Source organism: Podarcis melisellensis (assembly GCF_964234715.1).
Source record: "Podarcis melisellensis genome assembly, chromosome: 17".
Lineage (NCBI taxonomy): Eukaryota > Metazoa > Chordata > Lepidosauria > Squamata > Lacertidae > Podarcis > Podarcis melisellensis.
In genome coordinates, this window is record NC_138534.1 from 12,060,549 (window position 1) to 12,078,800 (window position 18,252).

Genomic DNA, 18,252 nt, shown 5'->3' on the forward strand with positions numbered 1-18,252 from the left:
TTAAGATTAAGGAATTTTTAAGGAAAGGAATTTCAACTTTAATTTCATTTCAGAATTAAAATTACTTTCAAATTAATATGTCGAATGGTGGGCAGTCAGATCCAGATGCTTTTCTCCACTTGGACAAATAGGCTAAACTAGCATTTTTGCTCTAGATTTTAAAAATGGGAAATGATGTAGCTTTAAAAAAAAAAAACATATGGGGAGAGGGGGAATCAGAAACAAAGTTCCACCATTCCAGTAGGATCATTATGCTTCATTGCATAATGAAAATTGTATAACAAAATTGTATAACAAAAGTCTGGGCTTCTTCCACCATTTTAATGGAAGTTCTTCAGTCTTAATAGAAAACAATCCATATAAATAAGAATCTGCACCCATAACTCATATCTTTCCACTGAAGAGCCAATAACTGACTGATTTGTGGCAAAGTCTGATTTTTTTACATTGCATTTTGGGCCAGTTTCTTGAGACTATTACTGCATGTGCTCTAATTTATTTGGGGCAGTCCCTGTTTTCAGGCAGCTTTCTGGGACTAATTGTCCCTGTTTTGATACATCTCTATGTTCCCTCTATTTTTTCCTTAGTTGCATTTTGTGCTTAGTGCACATACATATCAGGGTACATGCAATGAACACTAAGGCTGTAATCCTAACACCTGATGTTGATCAGTAGAAAGGTAGACTACAGTACAGGCCCCTCTCTGCTGGCCTTTGATGATGGATAGGAGTGCCACCGATGTGGGGCGGGGCCCCTAACTCAGTAAGCTACCAGCAGAAGCAAGTAGAGAGCCCCAAAACAGGGCATTTCAAGGCAAGGCACTAGAGATTCCCCCAAGGGGGCTGAAAGTATGTGAAGCCATCAAATATTCCATCGTAGCTTCCCACAATCATGCATTTATTGATAAACATCAATCAACTGAACTTAGTATTCTCTTAACAGAACAGGCTGCCGTGCTTGCTGTTAGGATTATAGTCATCTGAAAGCAACGAACGTATATCAGCATGGTGTATGTGTGCAAATTGGGCTGTACAATAGGAGAGAGGAGATGGCATGGAAATGGGGGTGATTTAAGAAGAATGAGGAAGGTAGAGGGGGAAAGCGAGTGGAGGTTAAAATGGGAGGGTGCAAAGGGGGTTGCACAAAACGAGGGAGTAGAAGGCATGGCAAAGGGGTTAAAGATGAAAGCAGGAACACGAAAGTTTCTGAAATATGGGAGGTGATGGTGACTTCTTAGTTGGGTGGAGGATGATAAGGATGTTTAGTAGTTGCAAGGTAGGAAGAAGATGCAAGGGGAGTCACAGACATGGGGGCAAAGGTGGAAAACAGGTCCAGATCAGGGCTGTAGGGCTGTTGGAGAAGTGGTTGCAGAAATGGAGTTGGTAAGGTGAAAAGTGAGTTTAGCAGTTGCTTGGGGTAGGAAGCAGAAGTTCTAGTGGGTTTATGTGAAGAAACCTGTGACTGGCGTGAGCAGGAATGCAGCCTCAAATATATTAATCATTCCTGTCATTATGCTCCTGGGATTCTTGTCAGATCTTGAACAGTTTGACTTTATTCTAAAAGCAGTTTCAAAATGTTTGTTTCCCGTAAAGAGGCTACCATTCTTCTTTGTAAATACCACTAAACATCTTGCGACATTCCCCTAAAATAATTGCTTGTGTCACTGACCTTAGTATTGAGACAATATAGGTTAATGTTTATTGGTTTTGCTAGATTACCGGAGATGAAGGGGAGAGAGGATTACCAGTAGAGCAAAAGATAGACTGTCAAACTCTGTGTTTTCGTGCAAGTGCACATTAATAAGGTCTTGGCAAGTTTCTCTTTAGAAATAAAAAACAACTAAAATCAGCCCCAGTCGGTTGCCGTTTTCAACAAAGTAGTTACATAGAAGGAAGCGCTGACCTCTCTTTACTCCTGGCCTTTTTCTGATCAGAATCTCCTCCAAGCTGCTTACCATCTCATATGTTCTTTTTCACCCACTGATTTCAATCAACAGAAGAGATTTAAGCATGCCCTTAACTTCCAAGTCCTTTTGCTGAATACATTTGGCATTATTATTTTGGCCCTAGCTGCAATGATTCCAGTTTCTGCTATTCATGATGATCAAAAAGACCATTAGCAATGTTTTGGGAATGTGTGACTGTGATGGAGAAAAAGCTGGAATTTAATGGCTCCTCCTTGAGAACTCCTAAATGTGCACAAAAATATATAACCAAATCCCATGTTGTGTTCACCCTGTCATCTTGAGTTATGGTATCTCTTTTGGGGAATTATATATGGCAGCAATATGCTGTAACTGGATGGTGAGTTCACATCCTACACTCTTGTGATGGCACAGGAAGTTGCCTAGTCTTAAAAAAAAATACAATGGGAGAAAAGTTATTTGCAGCAGGTCTGTGGCTGTTGTAAAATTCTAAGGGTATAGGATTTGATCCAAGTATTTTACTCTCCTGTGCCACCCACATCTCACCCATGTCTGCCCTGTTTTGGCCATTTCACCTGTATTTTTGGAGTGGCATCTACCATGGTTGTCACCAAATCCTTTAGCCCCTCAGCTGAAGGATGTTCAGTACTGGATTACACCCTAAAAGGCTCTTTACATTCTCTCCCTAGAACTATTATTTTCCAAGGTATATCAGCCACACTGAAATTTATTAGCTGCTTGAAATATATCCTGATTTGGTCAAGCAAAGCTGCCTGTATGCATAACATCTGATAAGTGTTTCCTATTAGCTGTTTCCCAGAATGAGTGTCTTAAATCAGTTATGAGTGCTATGGAAAACAAAAAGGTGGTGTTCGTTGCTGTGAATAGTAATAAAACAATTATTTCCCAACAATAAATTTCACTTTAGGTGACTGAGTTTTTCATCACATGCAGTTCCTCTGAAGTGCCATTTAAACAGCAGGTGACCACTGGTGCTAAATTTCAGGAAGTGTTGTTTAAAGGTCAAAAATCAAAGTTTGAAAAGCAGTTATAAATTTAAACCTGAATTCACAGCCTGCCAAGTTCAGAGTAATTCTCCCCATTGCCTTTAGGCTACAGTCAGTGGAACCAAAGTACATGGTGAGCAGAATAGTAACCATTGTTGCTGCAGCTCCTGTTCTCTTCCGTGGGACTGCACTGGGAAATTTCCCGTTGATTATGCCATATATATATATATATATGGCATATGGCATATATATATATATATATATATATATATATATATATATATGGCATATATATATGGCATATATATATATGGCATATATATATATATATATATATATGCTTTCGTAGATTTTCACGGGTACAGGAATGCAGGTTTTGGTGTCCTCGGGTGTCTTCCCGTGTAAAAGTTGGGGTGTCTAGGCGACGTTTCGACGAGGTCTCACTCGTCATCTTCAGGCTGGTGCTTTCGGCTTCTTGTTACTGGAACAGAGCAGGATCTCAGTGTTTGAGTTCCTATAAATACTGTTGAGGGGGTGTGGTGTATAGCCTCCAATGTTCTGGGCAGAGAGGAAGTTCCCAGGCTAGTGTGCCTTTTCTTCTTTTGTTCCTTAATTACTTGAGGGATATCTTGAGTGATTTCTTGAGTGATATCCTGAGTACCACTTAGGTGGGTCATTAGGTGTGGATTAGTTGCTAAAGTCTTTGTGTCTTGACCTCTTGAACTTTGTGAAGAGTTTTTCTGAGAAGGTGGCTGTACTGCACTTAGTTGTGCTCTGGCTTGGCTTCGTGTATAGGGGCGAGCTGTGGTTTTGTGGCCTGTGTCAGCCAGATCTGTGTAGGGATTGCAGGGGGGTGCAGCATCCGGAGGTGCCACCATGGTTTGGCTACTGGATGGTGTCTGTAATTTATCTGTGGAGAGGGTCTGGGTTTGGGTCTGGTGTGGTTGATTGGTGATGGCGTTCTGTGTGCCTCTGGATCTGGTGTCAGTTTTTGTGGGGAGGGCTAATTTCCAGATGTCTGGCAAGCGGGATGTGTCGTCACGCTTGTTCATGTTGTGAGGGTGTTTCTCTATCTCGATGGCTTCCATGATTATTCTCTTGTGGTGATGTTCCATGTTAAAGAGCAATTTGGAATCTGCAAAATTAATTTAATTGCCAATGGATACCAGCAAAACAGGGTTACGAAGCTAATCCAAAAAGAAACACCCCCCAAAAACCAAGACACAGAAGAAAACAATGGCATGGCCCTCCTTCCTTATATCAAGGGCACTACAGATAAAATTAGCAAAATCCTCCATAAACACAATATCAAAACAGCCTTTTGCACCAACCAAAAAATAGCCAATATCCTCAGAAACCCCAAGGATAAAATCCAGTTGGAAAACCAAGGGGTCTATGAAATACCCTGCAAAGTCTGCCCAGCCACGTACATTGGACAAACAAACAGACGAATAAATGCACGTATCGCAGAACACAAGAATGCCGTCAAAAAAGAAGAAAAAACTTCCTCTCTTTTCCAACACATGAAAGAAACAGGACACGAAATTAATTTTGCAGATTCCAAATTGCTCTTTAACATGGAACATCACCACAAGAGAATAATCATGGAAGCCATCGAGATAGAGAAACACCCTCACAACATGAACAAGCGTGACGACACATCCCGCTTGCCAGACATCTGGAAATTAGCCCTCCCCACAAAAACTGACACCAGATCCAGAGGCACACAGAACGCCATCACCAACCAACCACACCAGACCCAAACCCAGACCCTCTCCACAGATAAATTACAGACACCATCCAGTAGCCAAACCATGGTGGCACCTCCGGATGCTGCACCCCCCTGCAATCCCTACACAGATCTGGCTGACACAGGCCACAAAACCACAGCTCGCCCCTATACACGAAGCCAAGCCAGAGCACAACTAAGTGCAGTACAGCCACCTTCTCAGAAAAACTCTTCACAAAGTTCAAGAGGTCAAGACACAAAGACTTTAGCAACTAATCCACACCTAATGACCCACCTAAGTGGTACTCAGGATATCACTCAAGAAATCACTCAAGATATCCCTCAAGTAATTAAGGAACAAAAGAAGAAAAGGCACACTAGCCTGGGAACTTCCTCTCTGCCCAGAACATTGGAGGCTATACACCACACCCCCTCAACAGTATTTATAGGAACTCAAACACTGAGATCCTGCTCTGTTCCAGTAACAAGAAGCCGAAAGCACCAGCCTGAAGATGACGAGTGAGACCTCGTCGAAACGTCGCCTAGACACCCCAACTTTTACACGGGAAGACACCCGAGGACACCAAAACCTGCATATATATATATATATATATATATATATATATATATATATATATATATATGAGAAACGTGAATCACAAATTAAAAATAACAATATATGTGACTAATAGATTGTAGTGGCTATTATGGTTGTAGCTGAGCATGCTTAAAATATCTTGTGCTTTTATTTCATTTTAAGTAAATAAACACAACAGCTTAAGCAATTCATACAACTAACTTATATCACTGCTTTCTATATTTGCAGGGTTTATCTGGGGTGAAATTAAACAAATGTGGGATGGCGGCCTGCAGGATTATATTCATGACTGGTGGAACCTGATGGATTTTGTAATGAACTCATTGTACCTGGCAACAATATCTTTAAAAATTGTTGCATTTTCAAAGGTAATCAAGACATCTATTCATATTGTGAATATACTATATACTTGACATTTACTTTGAATGTGATTTTATTGTTGTTTTCCCTTTCTCAGGATCTCTTCTCTTTATATTGCCTTTCGTTGTTGATTAATAACTGCCAATTCAGTAATCAGTAACTTGGGGATAAGAGATAATCCTAAACAAAAGTTTTGGCTCATTGTGGAAAATGCCCATTCTGAATTAGAATTTTTGAAGTGAACAAATAGGACAAAAGCAAAATGGAAATTCACTGTTAAGGAATTCAAATGCCACAATTTCCTGAATAATTTCTGTTGTTTAGTGAAATGAAATCAGATCAGGGTGTACATCCCAAACAACATACCTGAACTCTCCAAGGGAGAGCGATCCCAACAAGAACAGGAAATCTACTCATTTCCCAAACTCCAGAGCCTGCAAGACACATCTTGACTGGATTCAATTTCAGGGTAAACTTTATAGGTATTTGAGATCAGTAAAACCCAGCCTGCTTGTGGAGATGAATTATTTTATGTACCAGTTCTGTTCCATTCCTGATGTCTCACTTGCTGGATCATCACCTTGTCGTGGTGACTGGGCTTGCACGTTCCTGTGACCTTTTTAACGAAGCCATCGGGAGTCTCGTACTCCCAGCAGGGTCACCCAAGGCAGTAAAGTCAAAGGGAGACAAGGAATGATCCAAGACGTCCTCAACGGCAGAACAGGCAGAAGATAACAAGTGGTATGTTACAGTGGCTGTGAAGGCGGATGAAGGCTGCAGCAGATAAGAACCTACTGGTCGTTGTGTTATTCATGCCATCGGAAAAAAGCCTTACTGTGAATACTGCAACATAAAACAAATGCACGCACAGGCATCTTCCAAAAGCCCATCCCGGACCCAAAGAAGTCCCATGGCAATCGGCAAATGGTAACGGTGGCAGGACTGTGAAATCTGGAATCCCCTTGTCATGAACCGGTACATGGGCAGTGAATACAGATTCATTCATTCCGACTCAAGGAATGAGGCCGTTGAGTAGCTCAGCAGCTGTATCTATGACTGAGCAGTCCTATTTAGGATCCGCTCTGCTGGCTCCAAAAAGGGGGAGGGACTAGAAAAGGTGCCCTAAACCTAGTCTGCCACCATTTCCCCCTGGCTGGATTACTGTGCCCAGTGGGGTCACCATCCAGTGGTCGTAAAAGACAATTGAATTTTGGAACATGGATTATACAGACTTGATTGGATAGCACAGATAATGAGTGTCCTGAACACAGGACGGCCATCATTGCAAGAGATTTGTGATGTTTTAACTTCGATTTTGCAGCATAGTCTAGGTGATGTTTTAGAAATTTATTTAGAGACTGCTCTCTCTTTCTCAATGACTGTAGCGTGTGAAATGTCAAAAGATCTACCCAGTTCTGGCCAGTTAGCTTTTGTGAAGAAGGTGTATATTCTGGAAGGTGTATATTCAGAAAGAAAACACAGAATAACTATCTGTGGGGAATTTCCAGGGGAGTGGTCTGGTCACAGTTACAGGCGAAGGACTGTTCATCTGTTCAGAATATAGGGTACCTCACAAAATATTGTTTTTAAATGTGTTGGAAGCCACCCACAGTGGCTGGGGGAACCCAGTCAGATGGGCAGGGTACAATTTTATTATTATTATTATTATTACAGTGGTACCTTGGTTCTCAAACTTAACCCGTTCCAGAAGTCCATTCCAAAACCAAAGCATTCCAAAACCAAGGTGCGCTTTCCCATAGAAAGTAATGCAAAATGGATTAATCCATTCCAGACTTTAAAAACAGCCCCTAAAACAGCAATTTAACATGAATTTTACTATCTAACAAGACCATTGATCCATAAAATGAAAGCAAGAAACAATGTACTGCAGTCACACAATCAATCAATCAGTAGCTGAACTGGGTTCCACACAGTCACAAAAACAAAACAAAAAGCCACAGAAACAAAAACACAAAATAAATGGCAAAAACTGACAGACCTCAGTGTAAACTCAAAACGGATGTGTGGCACTCAAATCGGAAGCATAACACTCAAAATGGAGCAAGTTTGGCTTCCGAAAAGAGTTCGCAAACCGGAACACTTACTTCCAAGTTTGCAGTGTTTGGGTTCCAAGTTGTTTGAGTACCAAGGCGTTTGAGAACCAAGGTACCACTGTATTCTCAAAAGGATTGTGAAGCAGCAAATGAAAGGAGTCATATCTAACAATTACTCATTGAGGGTCTGTCTTGGAAGAGTATGGTCTTGCTGAAATGAAAAGTGATTGCAGAACATAATGGTTTTTGTATTGTTGGGGAAAGACCTTGCTAATTTTGCATAACTCTATTGTTTTCAGTACAGTGGGCTGCTCCCAAGACAGAGCTGGGATATGTGGCACCCAACACTGGTGGCTGAGGCACTGTTTGCTATTGCAAACATCTTTAGTTCTCTGCGCCTGATCTCATTATTCACTGCAAATTCTCATCTGGGACCATTGCAGATCTCTCTTGGAAGAATGTTACTGGACATTTTAAAGTTTCTTTTCATCTACTGTCTTGTGCTGCTAGCTTTTGCAAATGGACTTAACCAGCTATATTTCTATTATGAAACAAATGATGCCAATCGCTGTAAAGGGATTCGGTGTGAAAATCAGAATAATGCATTTTCAACGTAAGTTAGCATTTCCTACTTAAACAATTCATGGTATTCTTTTTTGTATTGCACAGTGCTCTGTGTTGATTTGTTGCTAGAGAGTTGTCTAGGGCGGCAAACTGGTTTCATTTTAAGGAAGGAATTTAAATGCACAACATACAAGGCAACAAACTGATACTCACTAGAAGCTATGGAAATCTCATGAAGCTGAATGCTGGAAAATTCAGGACAGATAAAGTACAGTGGTACCTCGGTTTTCGAACGTAGTCCGTTCTGGAAGACCTTTCAAGTTTTGAACCATTCGAAAACTGAAAACTCAATAGCCAACAGCTAGGCCTCAGGATCTTGCACTCAGTGGAAGCCATGTGACATGTTCGACTTCCGAGGCGTGTTCAAAAACCGAAATGTTCGTCAACGGAGACGTTCAAAAACCAAGGTACCACTGTACTTCTTCATGCAGCACATAGTTAGAATATGGAACTCGCTTCAGTGGGAGACAGTCATGGTCACTGATTTAGATGGCTTTGCTGAAGCCTGGATAAACGGTGCGAGGCAGCGGTGTGGCAGGTGGCGGTGCTGTGTGTGGCGGTCAGCTCAGCAGGATCCCACCTTCATCGCCAGTGAAATATACTCGGAATCAAGTGTGGATTTCATGCTCTTTATTCAGCTCATGGTAGTGAGGAATGGAAGTTCCCCCAAAATGTCTGCTTTATATACATTAGTTACACAATGGGCCCCACATGATTGATTAATTCTGGGATTCTCCTGTAGGCCAATCAGGTTGTGGATTCACTTCCACCTGGAGTTGGATTGGGTGGCTCCTGCGGACCAATCAGACTGCTGCATTCTGTATCCTATTGTTCTAGGACCAATCAGACTGCTGCATTTTGGATCCTATTCAACTCAGTACATAACAGCTTTAATCGAAGATTGGACAAATTCCTGGAGGAGAAGGCTATTGATGACTACTAACCACGATAGTTTATGCTGTCCTCCATGACCAGAGGCACTAATGCTTCTGAATACCAGTTTCTGGATACCACACGAGGGAGAGGGTTCTTGTCCTCAAATCCTTCTTGTGGGCTCCCCACAGGCATGTGGTTGAGCACTGTGAGAGCAGGATTCTGTAGACCGGGGGTGTCCAACAGGTCGATTGAGATCGCAACAACTTCGGCTCATTCTCTCCCCTAAAAAGCCCAACAACTTTGATGGGTAGATCACTGCCAGATTTTTAATAGTGGGAGTAGATCACAGTCTCTTGGAAGTTGGACACCCCTGCTGTAGACCATTGGCCTGATCCAGCAGGCTTTGCTTATATTCTTATGAATCATACCTTTAATGCTGCTAAAAAAACCCCAGATATGAAAGAATCCATATTCCACCTACAGTACCAAAAATTTGACTGAGGAAATGTAATAGGAGATCTAGATGTTATGATGAAATGGAGCTGACACCCAAAGTGACAGCATTGTTTCAAGTTATTCCTGTCTGTAACATGCAGCAAAACTTACATCATATACAGATGCATTCTCATCCTGTACGTTTTCCTGCATGGAGGCAGCATAATTGGCTGCAGTAGCTGGGGAGATACAAAGCATGATGATGTCAGCACATATATAAGTACGGAGGGGGGGACTTCAGTTGGGGGTGATATTTTTCAGCGGCAGCTCAGTGTTTATTTGTAACATCTAGTTTCACGCTAATTGCAGTACTGAACTGCAAGCCCCAATTTGCATTTCAATACCTAATCTAGTGCCATGTAAAAGCCACCAAGTCCTATATAGCTGCACTGTTTCCACTGGTACCAACATGCCCTTAGGATGCTATGCCAGGGACGATAGATAGCCTGCCCCACCATCCCTCTTTGCTATTTCCCTGTTATCCAAAATCCCTTTATGATCCATTAAGGCTTTGCAAGAGGACCTGATTTCCCCATGTGCTAATCAATGCTCGAATCCCAGTGAGCACAGCCTAGAACTGGGCTATAACTTAATTGCATTTAAATGTCTCATTTGCTGTTTTAAGTTTAAAGGTTTTAATTAAAGTTTGGAGCGAGGATGTAGTATTTAAAACAAATGGGATGCTTCTGTTTTCTTTAAGACTTTTCCTTTTCTTTTTTTCTTTCTTTGCAGTTTGTTTGAAACTCTCCAGTCACTGTTTTGGTCGGTGTTTGGGCTCATCAACCTTTATGTGACCAATGTAGACGCACGACATGAATTCACTGAGTTTGTTGGGGCCACCATGTTTGGGACCTACAATGTCATCTCTCTGGTCGTCCTTCTCAACATGTTGATAGCTATGATGAACAATTCCTATCAGCTCATTGCTGTCAGTTCCTTGGTTTGATTCTTGTTCACTTTGAAAGCCGTATCTGTCAGTTGACCAAAATTCCAGCTGTTTGAGAACAATAAGCCCTGTGCTTATGTATGCTTACAAAATTAGGTTCCCTAGAATGTGCTCTAGCCTCCAAAGAAGCAGAAATCAGCTACCTGAGCATTGTAGCAGGAGTAATTTTTCACCAGGTGCAAAATTAAATAAGCCTGGCTTTGCATACCATTTGGTATTCAGCACCCAGCATCTCATAATTTAATCAGTATTCAACATTGGGGGACATATAAAGAACCTACTTTTCTAAGCAAGAAAGCTGAGATTTCTAGTTTTGCCAAATTATGCCAAAGTGTTACTGACTTTCTGTTCCTAGCCAGCCATCTTATTAGACCTATATTCTCTTATATACATTTGATTCTCTTCTAGATACTTCTCAGTTTCATCAACTTACATTCATACTTTATTTTTTCCTTGTACTGAGAAGACCAAATCTGTCTGGTTCTTTCTATCTTCTTCCCATTATTCTCATTTCTGTTTTCCTTCATTTGTTCTTTCCTTTTTCCCTACATTCTTCCCCATACCATTCAGTTTGCTTTACTTATCGTGCATTGAACACACCTACTTTTGTCCTACTTCTTTCTTTACTTTTAACTGCTGTGTCCTTGTTTATTCATTATTTCCCATCCTCCTCTTCAGCAGAAAAGGCTCCTCAAGTAGCTTCTTTACAGATCAGGTTTTGAAAAAGATATTCTCTGCCTTCAAGATCTATATCTATTTCCCCCTTTCCTAGAACCAAAGTAAAAATTATGTGGAAAATCCATGATTTGATCTCCTCACACAATTGTGCTTCTCCTAAAAAAGCTACAGGGGATTCTAATTTGGTATAGAGTAACAACTTGAGGAGGTTCCTTTCCCATTGTAACACAGCCGTGATCCAAATTGGGTCCAATTTCTAGAATAAAAATAACTCAAACTTTTGCTTTAAAAGCAAAGGAGACAACATAAAAACCGTTATCTGTAACATACTTGATGGACTAAAAAGGTTTTCAGCACCTGTGTAAAAACAGGTAGAGAGGGAGAATTTCAGCTCTCTCCAATAAGAAATGAAAATATGTTTCCATATTTCCTGTATTCAGGATCATGCAGACATTGAATGGAAATTTGCTCGAACAAAACTTTGGATGAGTTACTTCGAAGAAGGAGGGACTCTGCCTACTCCGTTTAATGTCATACCAAGTCCCAAATCTCTCTGGTACCTGATCAGATGGCTGTGGAGACAAGTGTTCAGGAAAAAAATCAGAAAGAAACCTGAAAGTTTTGGAACAATTGGGGTAAGCAAAAATTGCCATTTTCCTCACCACCTGCCTTTCTTTATGTTAGGCAAAAGCCAGCATGTTAGGCAAAAGCCAGCCTGGGCACTACTATTTTCCATCTATCTCATACCACTGTTGGGAGACAAGCACAAAATGAAAATATCCCCCTCTTCCCTTTTCTGGTTAAGGGAAACCAGAACTGATCGGTGTTGCCTATCACCACCAAAATAATGAGTCAGGTGTTACGAATTTGGAAAGACGTACCGTAACTTTGACATCTTAAAATAACTTTCCCCCAAACAATCCCCAATGATGGTTTTCATTACCAAAAAGCTATGGACGAGAACTCCCGACTTACTATCATGTAAAAAGACTGCTGAATTAGTAATGTTTGTGCATGTGTATCATATTAATACACACATCAGGGAGTCAGGATTGGACATTCAATAGTCAGCCTGAGTTAATTGCCATAAAAAGTGTGGAATTACACACACACACACACACACACAGCACAGCTGTAGTCATGCGTCTCCCAAGTCACTATTTTGCCACTTCCTTTTCCCCATTACAAAGGATATTTTTCCTAAATGTATATGTTAGGTGTAATGTAAGATGAGCAGCTAATACGCTTAAAAACTGGCCCTTGTGCTCATTCACTAGACCTCCTGAAGAATCTGCCCATGAAGAGGGAAGTGTGCACCTTTCCTGGTCAATAAATGCAAACCCCCCACCCCAACAGGCCTTTGGGAAAATTGACTAAATCTCTCTAACTGCATTTTGTGCACTCTCTGGCCATTCTGCACAATCCCTAACAGAATGAATAAATAAATATTTATCTGAAGACCTACCCCCTCTTTCCAATGTTTGGCTGATCACAGGTAAGGCATGTTGTAATCCATGTAAGATTAGGCAGTGGGCCAGAAGCAGAGGGCAGGGGGCCACAGATTTCACACTTCTGAACAAGAGCTAGATTAAAAAAGACAAGAGCATGTTTCTTGGAGGCTATGCATACTGACTGGAGAATGTACAAAATGCAGTTGATACATGCATATTCCCCAAGGCCTGTTGGTTTATGTATATTGACCAGGAAATGAACACAATTCCTTCTTCATGGGCAGATTATATGCACATTCTCCATAAGGTCTTATATCACCCCTAACACACACACATTAAATTTTCAGCCAAAGTTTCTCTTTATTGACTGCCTCATATCTGCTGTGCCTACACTGCCCAATTTCCACGAGCCAGGGCTAGATCCAATAAGTAGTCTGAATGTGGCCTCTGTTTTCAAAATCCTAATGCCTTTCCTGGACACTGAAGTTGATCCATGTTCATTTCTGCTAACCACTTTGCAGCTGTCTTAAGCAATCAATCTTCTCCTTCTCCTCCTCTTCTTTGACCATCACTCTTAGCCAAGTGTTACTTTGCTTGAAATAAAAGGTTTAATTTGGGAGCTCTTGTGAATGGGTCTTTCCTGTAAAATTGACATGGACTTCACATTAAGATGTAACACTATTCATATTCTTCCTTGGATGTTATCTTTTTGACAAAAGGTTTGCATCAAATTAAGCCCAATTTTGAGGCGGACCTTTTGTGGATTATTTTGGCCACGGTGGACATCTCTGCTATTCAGACATAATTGCTTTTCAAATATCATTCCAGCTAATTTATGTTCTTTATTTTCAGAGGCGTGCAGCTGATAATTTGAGAAGGCATAATCAGTATCAGGTAACCAATCTCATCTTTTACTTTTTTTACTGGAAGGAATTGAGCATTTTGCTCAGGATGTCACTCAGGATAGGATACCGATTTAGTTTCCAACATAGATATTGCCGTTCCATTGTTGGATACAATTATTCGAGCTTATCTTCTGCCCAAAGCTGTCCAAGAATAAATGCTTCCAGTTGCAGGTATAAACGTTAGTGCCTGGGGAATTTGCAAATGAATATACAGTAGTACCTTGGTACTCAAACAGCTTGGCTCCCGAACGCCGCAAACCCAGAAGTTAGTGTTCCGGTTTGTGAACATTTTTTGGAAGCCGAAATTCCGACGCGTCTTCCGATTGAGTGCAGGAAGCTCCTGCAGCCAATCGGAAGCTGTACCTTGGTTTTCGAACCGTTTCAGGAATCGAACGGACTCCCAGAATGGATTAAGTTTGAGAACCAAGGTACCACTGTATATGCAGGTGCACATCTCATTGAAAGCCAGGAAGGCATCCTCACTTGCTTGAATATCTGGTTGTACAGCCAGATGATCATCTCATTGAAAGTAATGGACATCATCCACCTTTGGGCTAATTCAAGCTACTTTCAAATGTATTTACTTCAATTGCACTGTAAGAATTAATGACATTTTTGCTGATGTCTCAACTTGTGCTAGAGCAAGTCAGAGGCCAAAGCTAAGGGCTGTTGTGGCCCTTCAGCTCAGTTCAAAACATGGCACCTGCACAAATTTAAATTTTCTATAAACAAGGGTCAAAATGAAGACAGGTTCCCCTGGATCCTTACAACTCCTGTGTGGCAGAATCTGTTTCCCCAAAAAGTGACCAGCTGGCAATTACTCTACATATAATGATTTTTTTAGTCCTTTTTTTGTAATTGCATAATTTAAAGCAAAAGGTGATGAAATTTCTGATCCATCAAATGTCAAGCAGCACAGTTAGAAGTGCTGTCAAAATTGGACTGTTCTTATCTTTCAGGAGGTCATGAGAAATCTGGTTAAGAGATACGTGGCTGCAATGATAAGAGATGCTAAAACTGAAGAGGGGTTGACCGAAGAGAATTTTAAGGTGACTGCTCTTATGTTGGACACCTTAATAACAATGAATCAAAACATTAAAGAGCTTCATGTGGTGGTGGGGAATAATCTAAGATATTTGCCACTGAAAGTTGAGTGCATTTACACACAAAAACGTGCTTGAAATACATTGTAATGCAACAATTTTCACATACAGTGTCTAATATCAAATATGAAACATTAAAAATAGAAACACAGTCTGTAGGGTTTACTGGATGTAGAAATAAACCAAGACCTAGAAGCATAGCCAACCCATGAAATCTGGATGCCTTGTGAGGAAAACATGACAGGAATCCACACACTGTGACTTAGCGATCTCATAACATAGCAGGGAAGGGTTTGTGAAAAAATCGTGAGAGCTAAACTTTATGACGTCTCTTGCACCTTTCCATAGGCAGACTGTATTCACTTTGCATGAAACAATTCACTAAGTGGGGGTGTGGAGAACTTGGAATACTATAAATGGCCTCAAGTGAACTTTTATTTATTTCCCCCTCCAAAACCCACACTACATCCCCAAACCCAAGTTTCAATTCTCTCTTTTTTTAAACATATTTTTTATTAAATTTTCCCATATTTCATTTAATTCAATACACATATTCACAGCTTATATTATTTGCTCAAAGTGAGCTTAGACTTCCTTCTATCTCTCTTTCTGACATCCCTATAGTCAATTCTCAACAGCTGAAAACATTTCTGCTACTTGTAAATAGCAAGATGCTTATTAAAATAGCAATTTAATGATATTCCAGCATTTATCTTGTGAACTGCCCTGAGACCTTCGGATGAAGGGTGGCTATTTATTTATTTACAATTCCTTTCATGTTAAGCATAGCATTTTTCTTCTAATGTTTTAGGAGTTAAAGCAAGATATTTCCAGTTTCCGCTTTGAAGTCCTGGGTTTGTTAAAAGGAAACAAGCTGTCTAATTTACAGTCCTCAAAAGTCAGCAGAGAAGAGTCCTCTTTGCCGGAATCTGATGAAGGAAATGAAAATGGAGGAGACGAGAAAATTAAGAAGAGAAACCTTAGCCTTTTTGACATAACTTCCATGATTCACCCCAAAGCAGTGGCAAGAGCCTCTGAAGCCCACAGCCACAGCAATGGGTCAGCCATGATGACAAGAGTTTCCTCCAAGGAAAAGCAGAGGAAAGTGAATTTTATGAGTGATGTGAAGAAGTTTGGGTTCTTTCACAGACAATCCAAAAGTGCTGAGCAAAGGACGAGTATCTACTCGATTTCTGAAGATGTTTCCCGCCAACAAACAGAAGAATGTGAGAAAACTCCTGAAATGGGAGTGAAAGCATTGGTTGTGAACTGCGAACTCAACGTTCGGGATCTCAGCGAAAGCTGTAGCGTAGGCACTCATAATCAGGCCAGAAATGAGGCGCTGGACTCAAAGGTGGATGAGAAAGTTGCTGCTGCTTCTGAAATGAAGAAGGCTAATTTGCCCACACCAAAGGATTCTCCGGACAATGAGCAGGACTTCAGTAGTAGTGACTCTGTTGTGAAACAAGAAACAATTGTTCAGGACAATTACCTGACAACAAGATTGTGATGAGCGGAGGCAGAAGCCTGTAGAAACACACTTGGCGGTGGTGATGCTTAAATCAGAAAATAAAGAATCAAAGCATTCAGAGGCAACATAGCTGTAACATAGCTCAGTGAAGAAGAGGAAATGAAGGAGCCTTCTGTTTTGTAGCCTGCTTTAGCTTTCACAGCTTCTTTTACATTTTTTATTAAATGGGAGCATCTTGTATTCTTGTACTGTTGCAATAACCCACAGATACTTTTTAGCTATCTTTTCCAATTTGAAATAAATGCCATTTCTCTCCTGTGATAGTTAATTGCCTATGGTAAATATTTTTCTATGCAAATAAATGTAGCTTAACAAAGGTGCGAGCCTTTATGAACCTTTTTTTAGGATTCCTAAAAATGGACGAGAGAGAATCGTCAGTGTCAAAGGGTGATAGCCAATATTACTCTATGATTAATGTCGGATATCTACTCTGACCCATTGAAAGCGATGGACAACTTTAATAAATTGATTTTGGTGGGTCTGCTCTGAATATGATTTAGCTGGCTTTACCCAAAATTATTTAACTAGTTAGAAATCTTATTTATAAATAAAATTTTAAAGAGTGAAATAATTTATTGAAATTGTTAGTGCCTATAATTTACTAGTAATCATTTTGCTATTTATGTAAAATAGCGTAAATTTGTTATTTATGTATGCATACCCTATTAGCGATCACCATTTCCATACCTAAAAAGTGTTGCAGCCGAATTTTTAAATTTGAAAACTTCAGATATAACCCTGCAGCAAAATAAAATATTAAGACTTCTTTAGTGGAAGATGCCCATGTCAAAGCAACTTTGCACATGCATTTTGCTGGAAAATGGGTTAATCCATCCTTAGCCTCTCTAAGCCACACACATACCCCTTGATGGTCTGGGTTGGAAGGGTGGAGAGCATATTTTATAAAATGTCTCTGAATGATAACCTGGAAGCAGTTGTGACTCTCGACACACACTCAAGCTTGGATTAATCTGTGAGTTGTACACTTTCGAGAAGTCTCTTTTCACTTCTGCATTCATAATCCCAGTGTATTTCACTAGCAACACAAGAGTGCTTCAGAATAATCTAATTGATGTGCTATCAAATTATGACAATCATTCAAAATCTTCTAAAAACATATCTGAAATGAATCAGTCTCCTTTCTGAGATGTTGGTGGCCTCCTTTCTGACTCTTTGCACAATAAATACGATGGCTGGTATTCAACTAAGTTTTACTTAGAGTAGACCTATTGGAATTAATGAACATGACTGTCTTAGCCCCATTAATTTCAGTAGGTATACTCTGACTAAAACGAAGCTGAATACCGCCCATTGGCTTTTAAATGTACAATATTATTAATCTGAGAGTATTTTCATAAACAAGTGTTTTACTGTCAGCCAAAATAATTTTTGAAATTAAACAGTCTGTTTCTTTCTCATCAACGACTGGTGTTTTATGTTATAAAAAGACTAATATACACTACATTCATATCTGAACATCTGTTCCAGTAAATTGACCATGTGATAAAGCATGGCTGCGGTAAGGCAGAGAACATAGACAACTGAAAGCAAAAGTTCCCTTGCAGAGTTTCCTTCCAACTCTAAAATTCTGCCATTCTATGAGTTTCTCATTGGTTAGACATTGTGGTTAACACTTAATGCATCATACTTAATGACATCATGAGAGCCCACCCTATGACCACTGGGGGCCATCTCCTGTGACATCACCAGGGGCTGACCCTAGGATTCAGGTTTAGACTCCTGATCTGGCATCCCTTCCTGAAATCTGTTCATGTAGTTCTGGTCCGCACTACACCTGAGGCAGCACCTTCTATGCTGAATGTTATGATTAACCTGCTACCAGGCCCACACCGCATGTAGCACAATGCTCTGTGCTGTTGCTGCAGACTCCCTCTCTTAGAGGAAGGAAGGTCTTCCTCATTGGCAGCGTCGCAAATGACTGTGCTTTCTGTGCCTGGGATTGCCATAGCA

The 18,252-nt window shown here is 40.5% G+C and overlaps 1 protein-coding gene across 2 annotated transcripts in view; it reads left to right on the plus strand.

Moving 5' to 3' along the window:
- TRPC4 (transient receptor potential cation channel subfamily C member 4) overlaps positions 1-17,699 on the plus strand; it is a 65,009-nt gene extending 47,310 nt beyond the window's left edge. For both annotated transcript variants that reach the window (XM_081893919.1, XM_081893920.1), the window contains exons 5-11: positions 5,487-5,626; positions 7,972-8,285; positions 10,400-10,595; positions 11,732-11,926; positions 13,595-13,636; positions 14,607-14,696; positions 15,562-17,699. In XM_081893919.1, coding sequence (XP_081750045.1) covers positions 5,487-5,626; positions 7,972-8,285; positions 10,400-10,595; positions 11,732-11,926; positions 13,595-13,636; positions 14,607-14,696; positions 15,562-16,260 — 1,676 coding nt within the window. In that variant the 3' untranslated portion in view covers positions 16,261-17,699. The remainder of the gene's footprint in view (positions 1-5,486; positions 5,627-7,971; positions 8,286-10,399; positions 10,596-11,731; positions 11,927-13,594; positions 13,637-14,606; positions 14,697-15,561) is intronic.
- Positions 17,700-18,252: the final 553 nt, after the last annotated feature.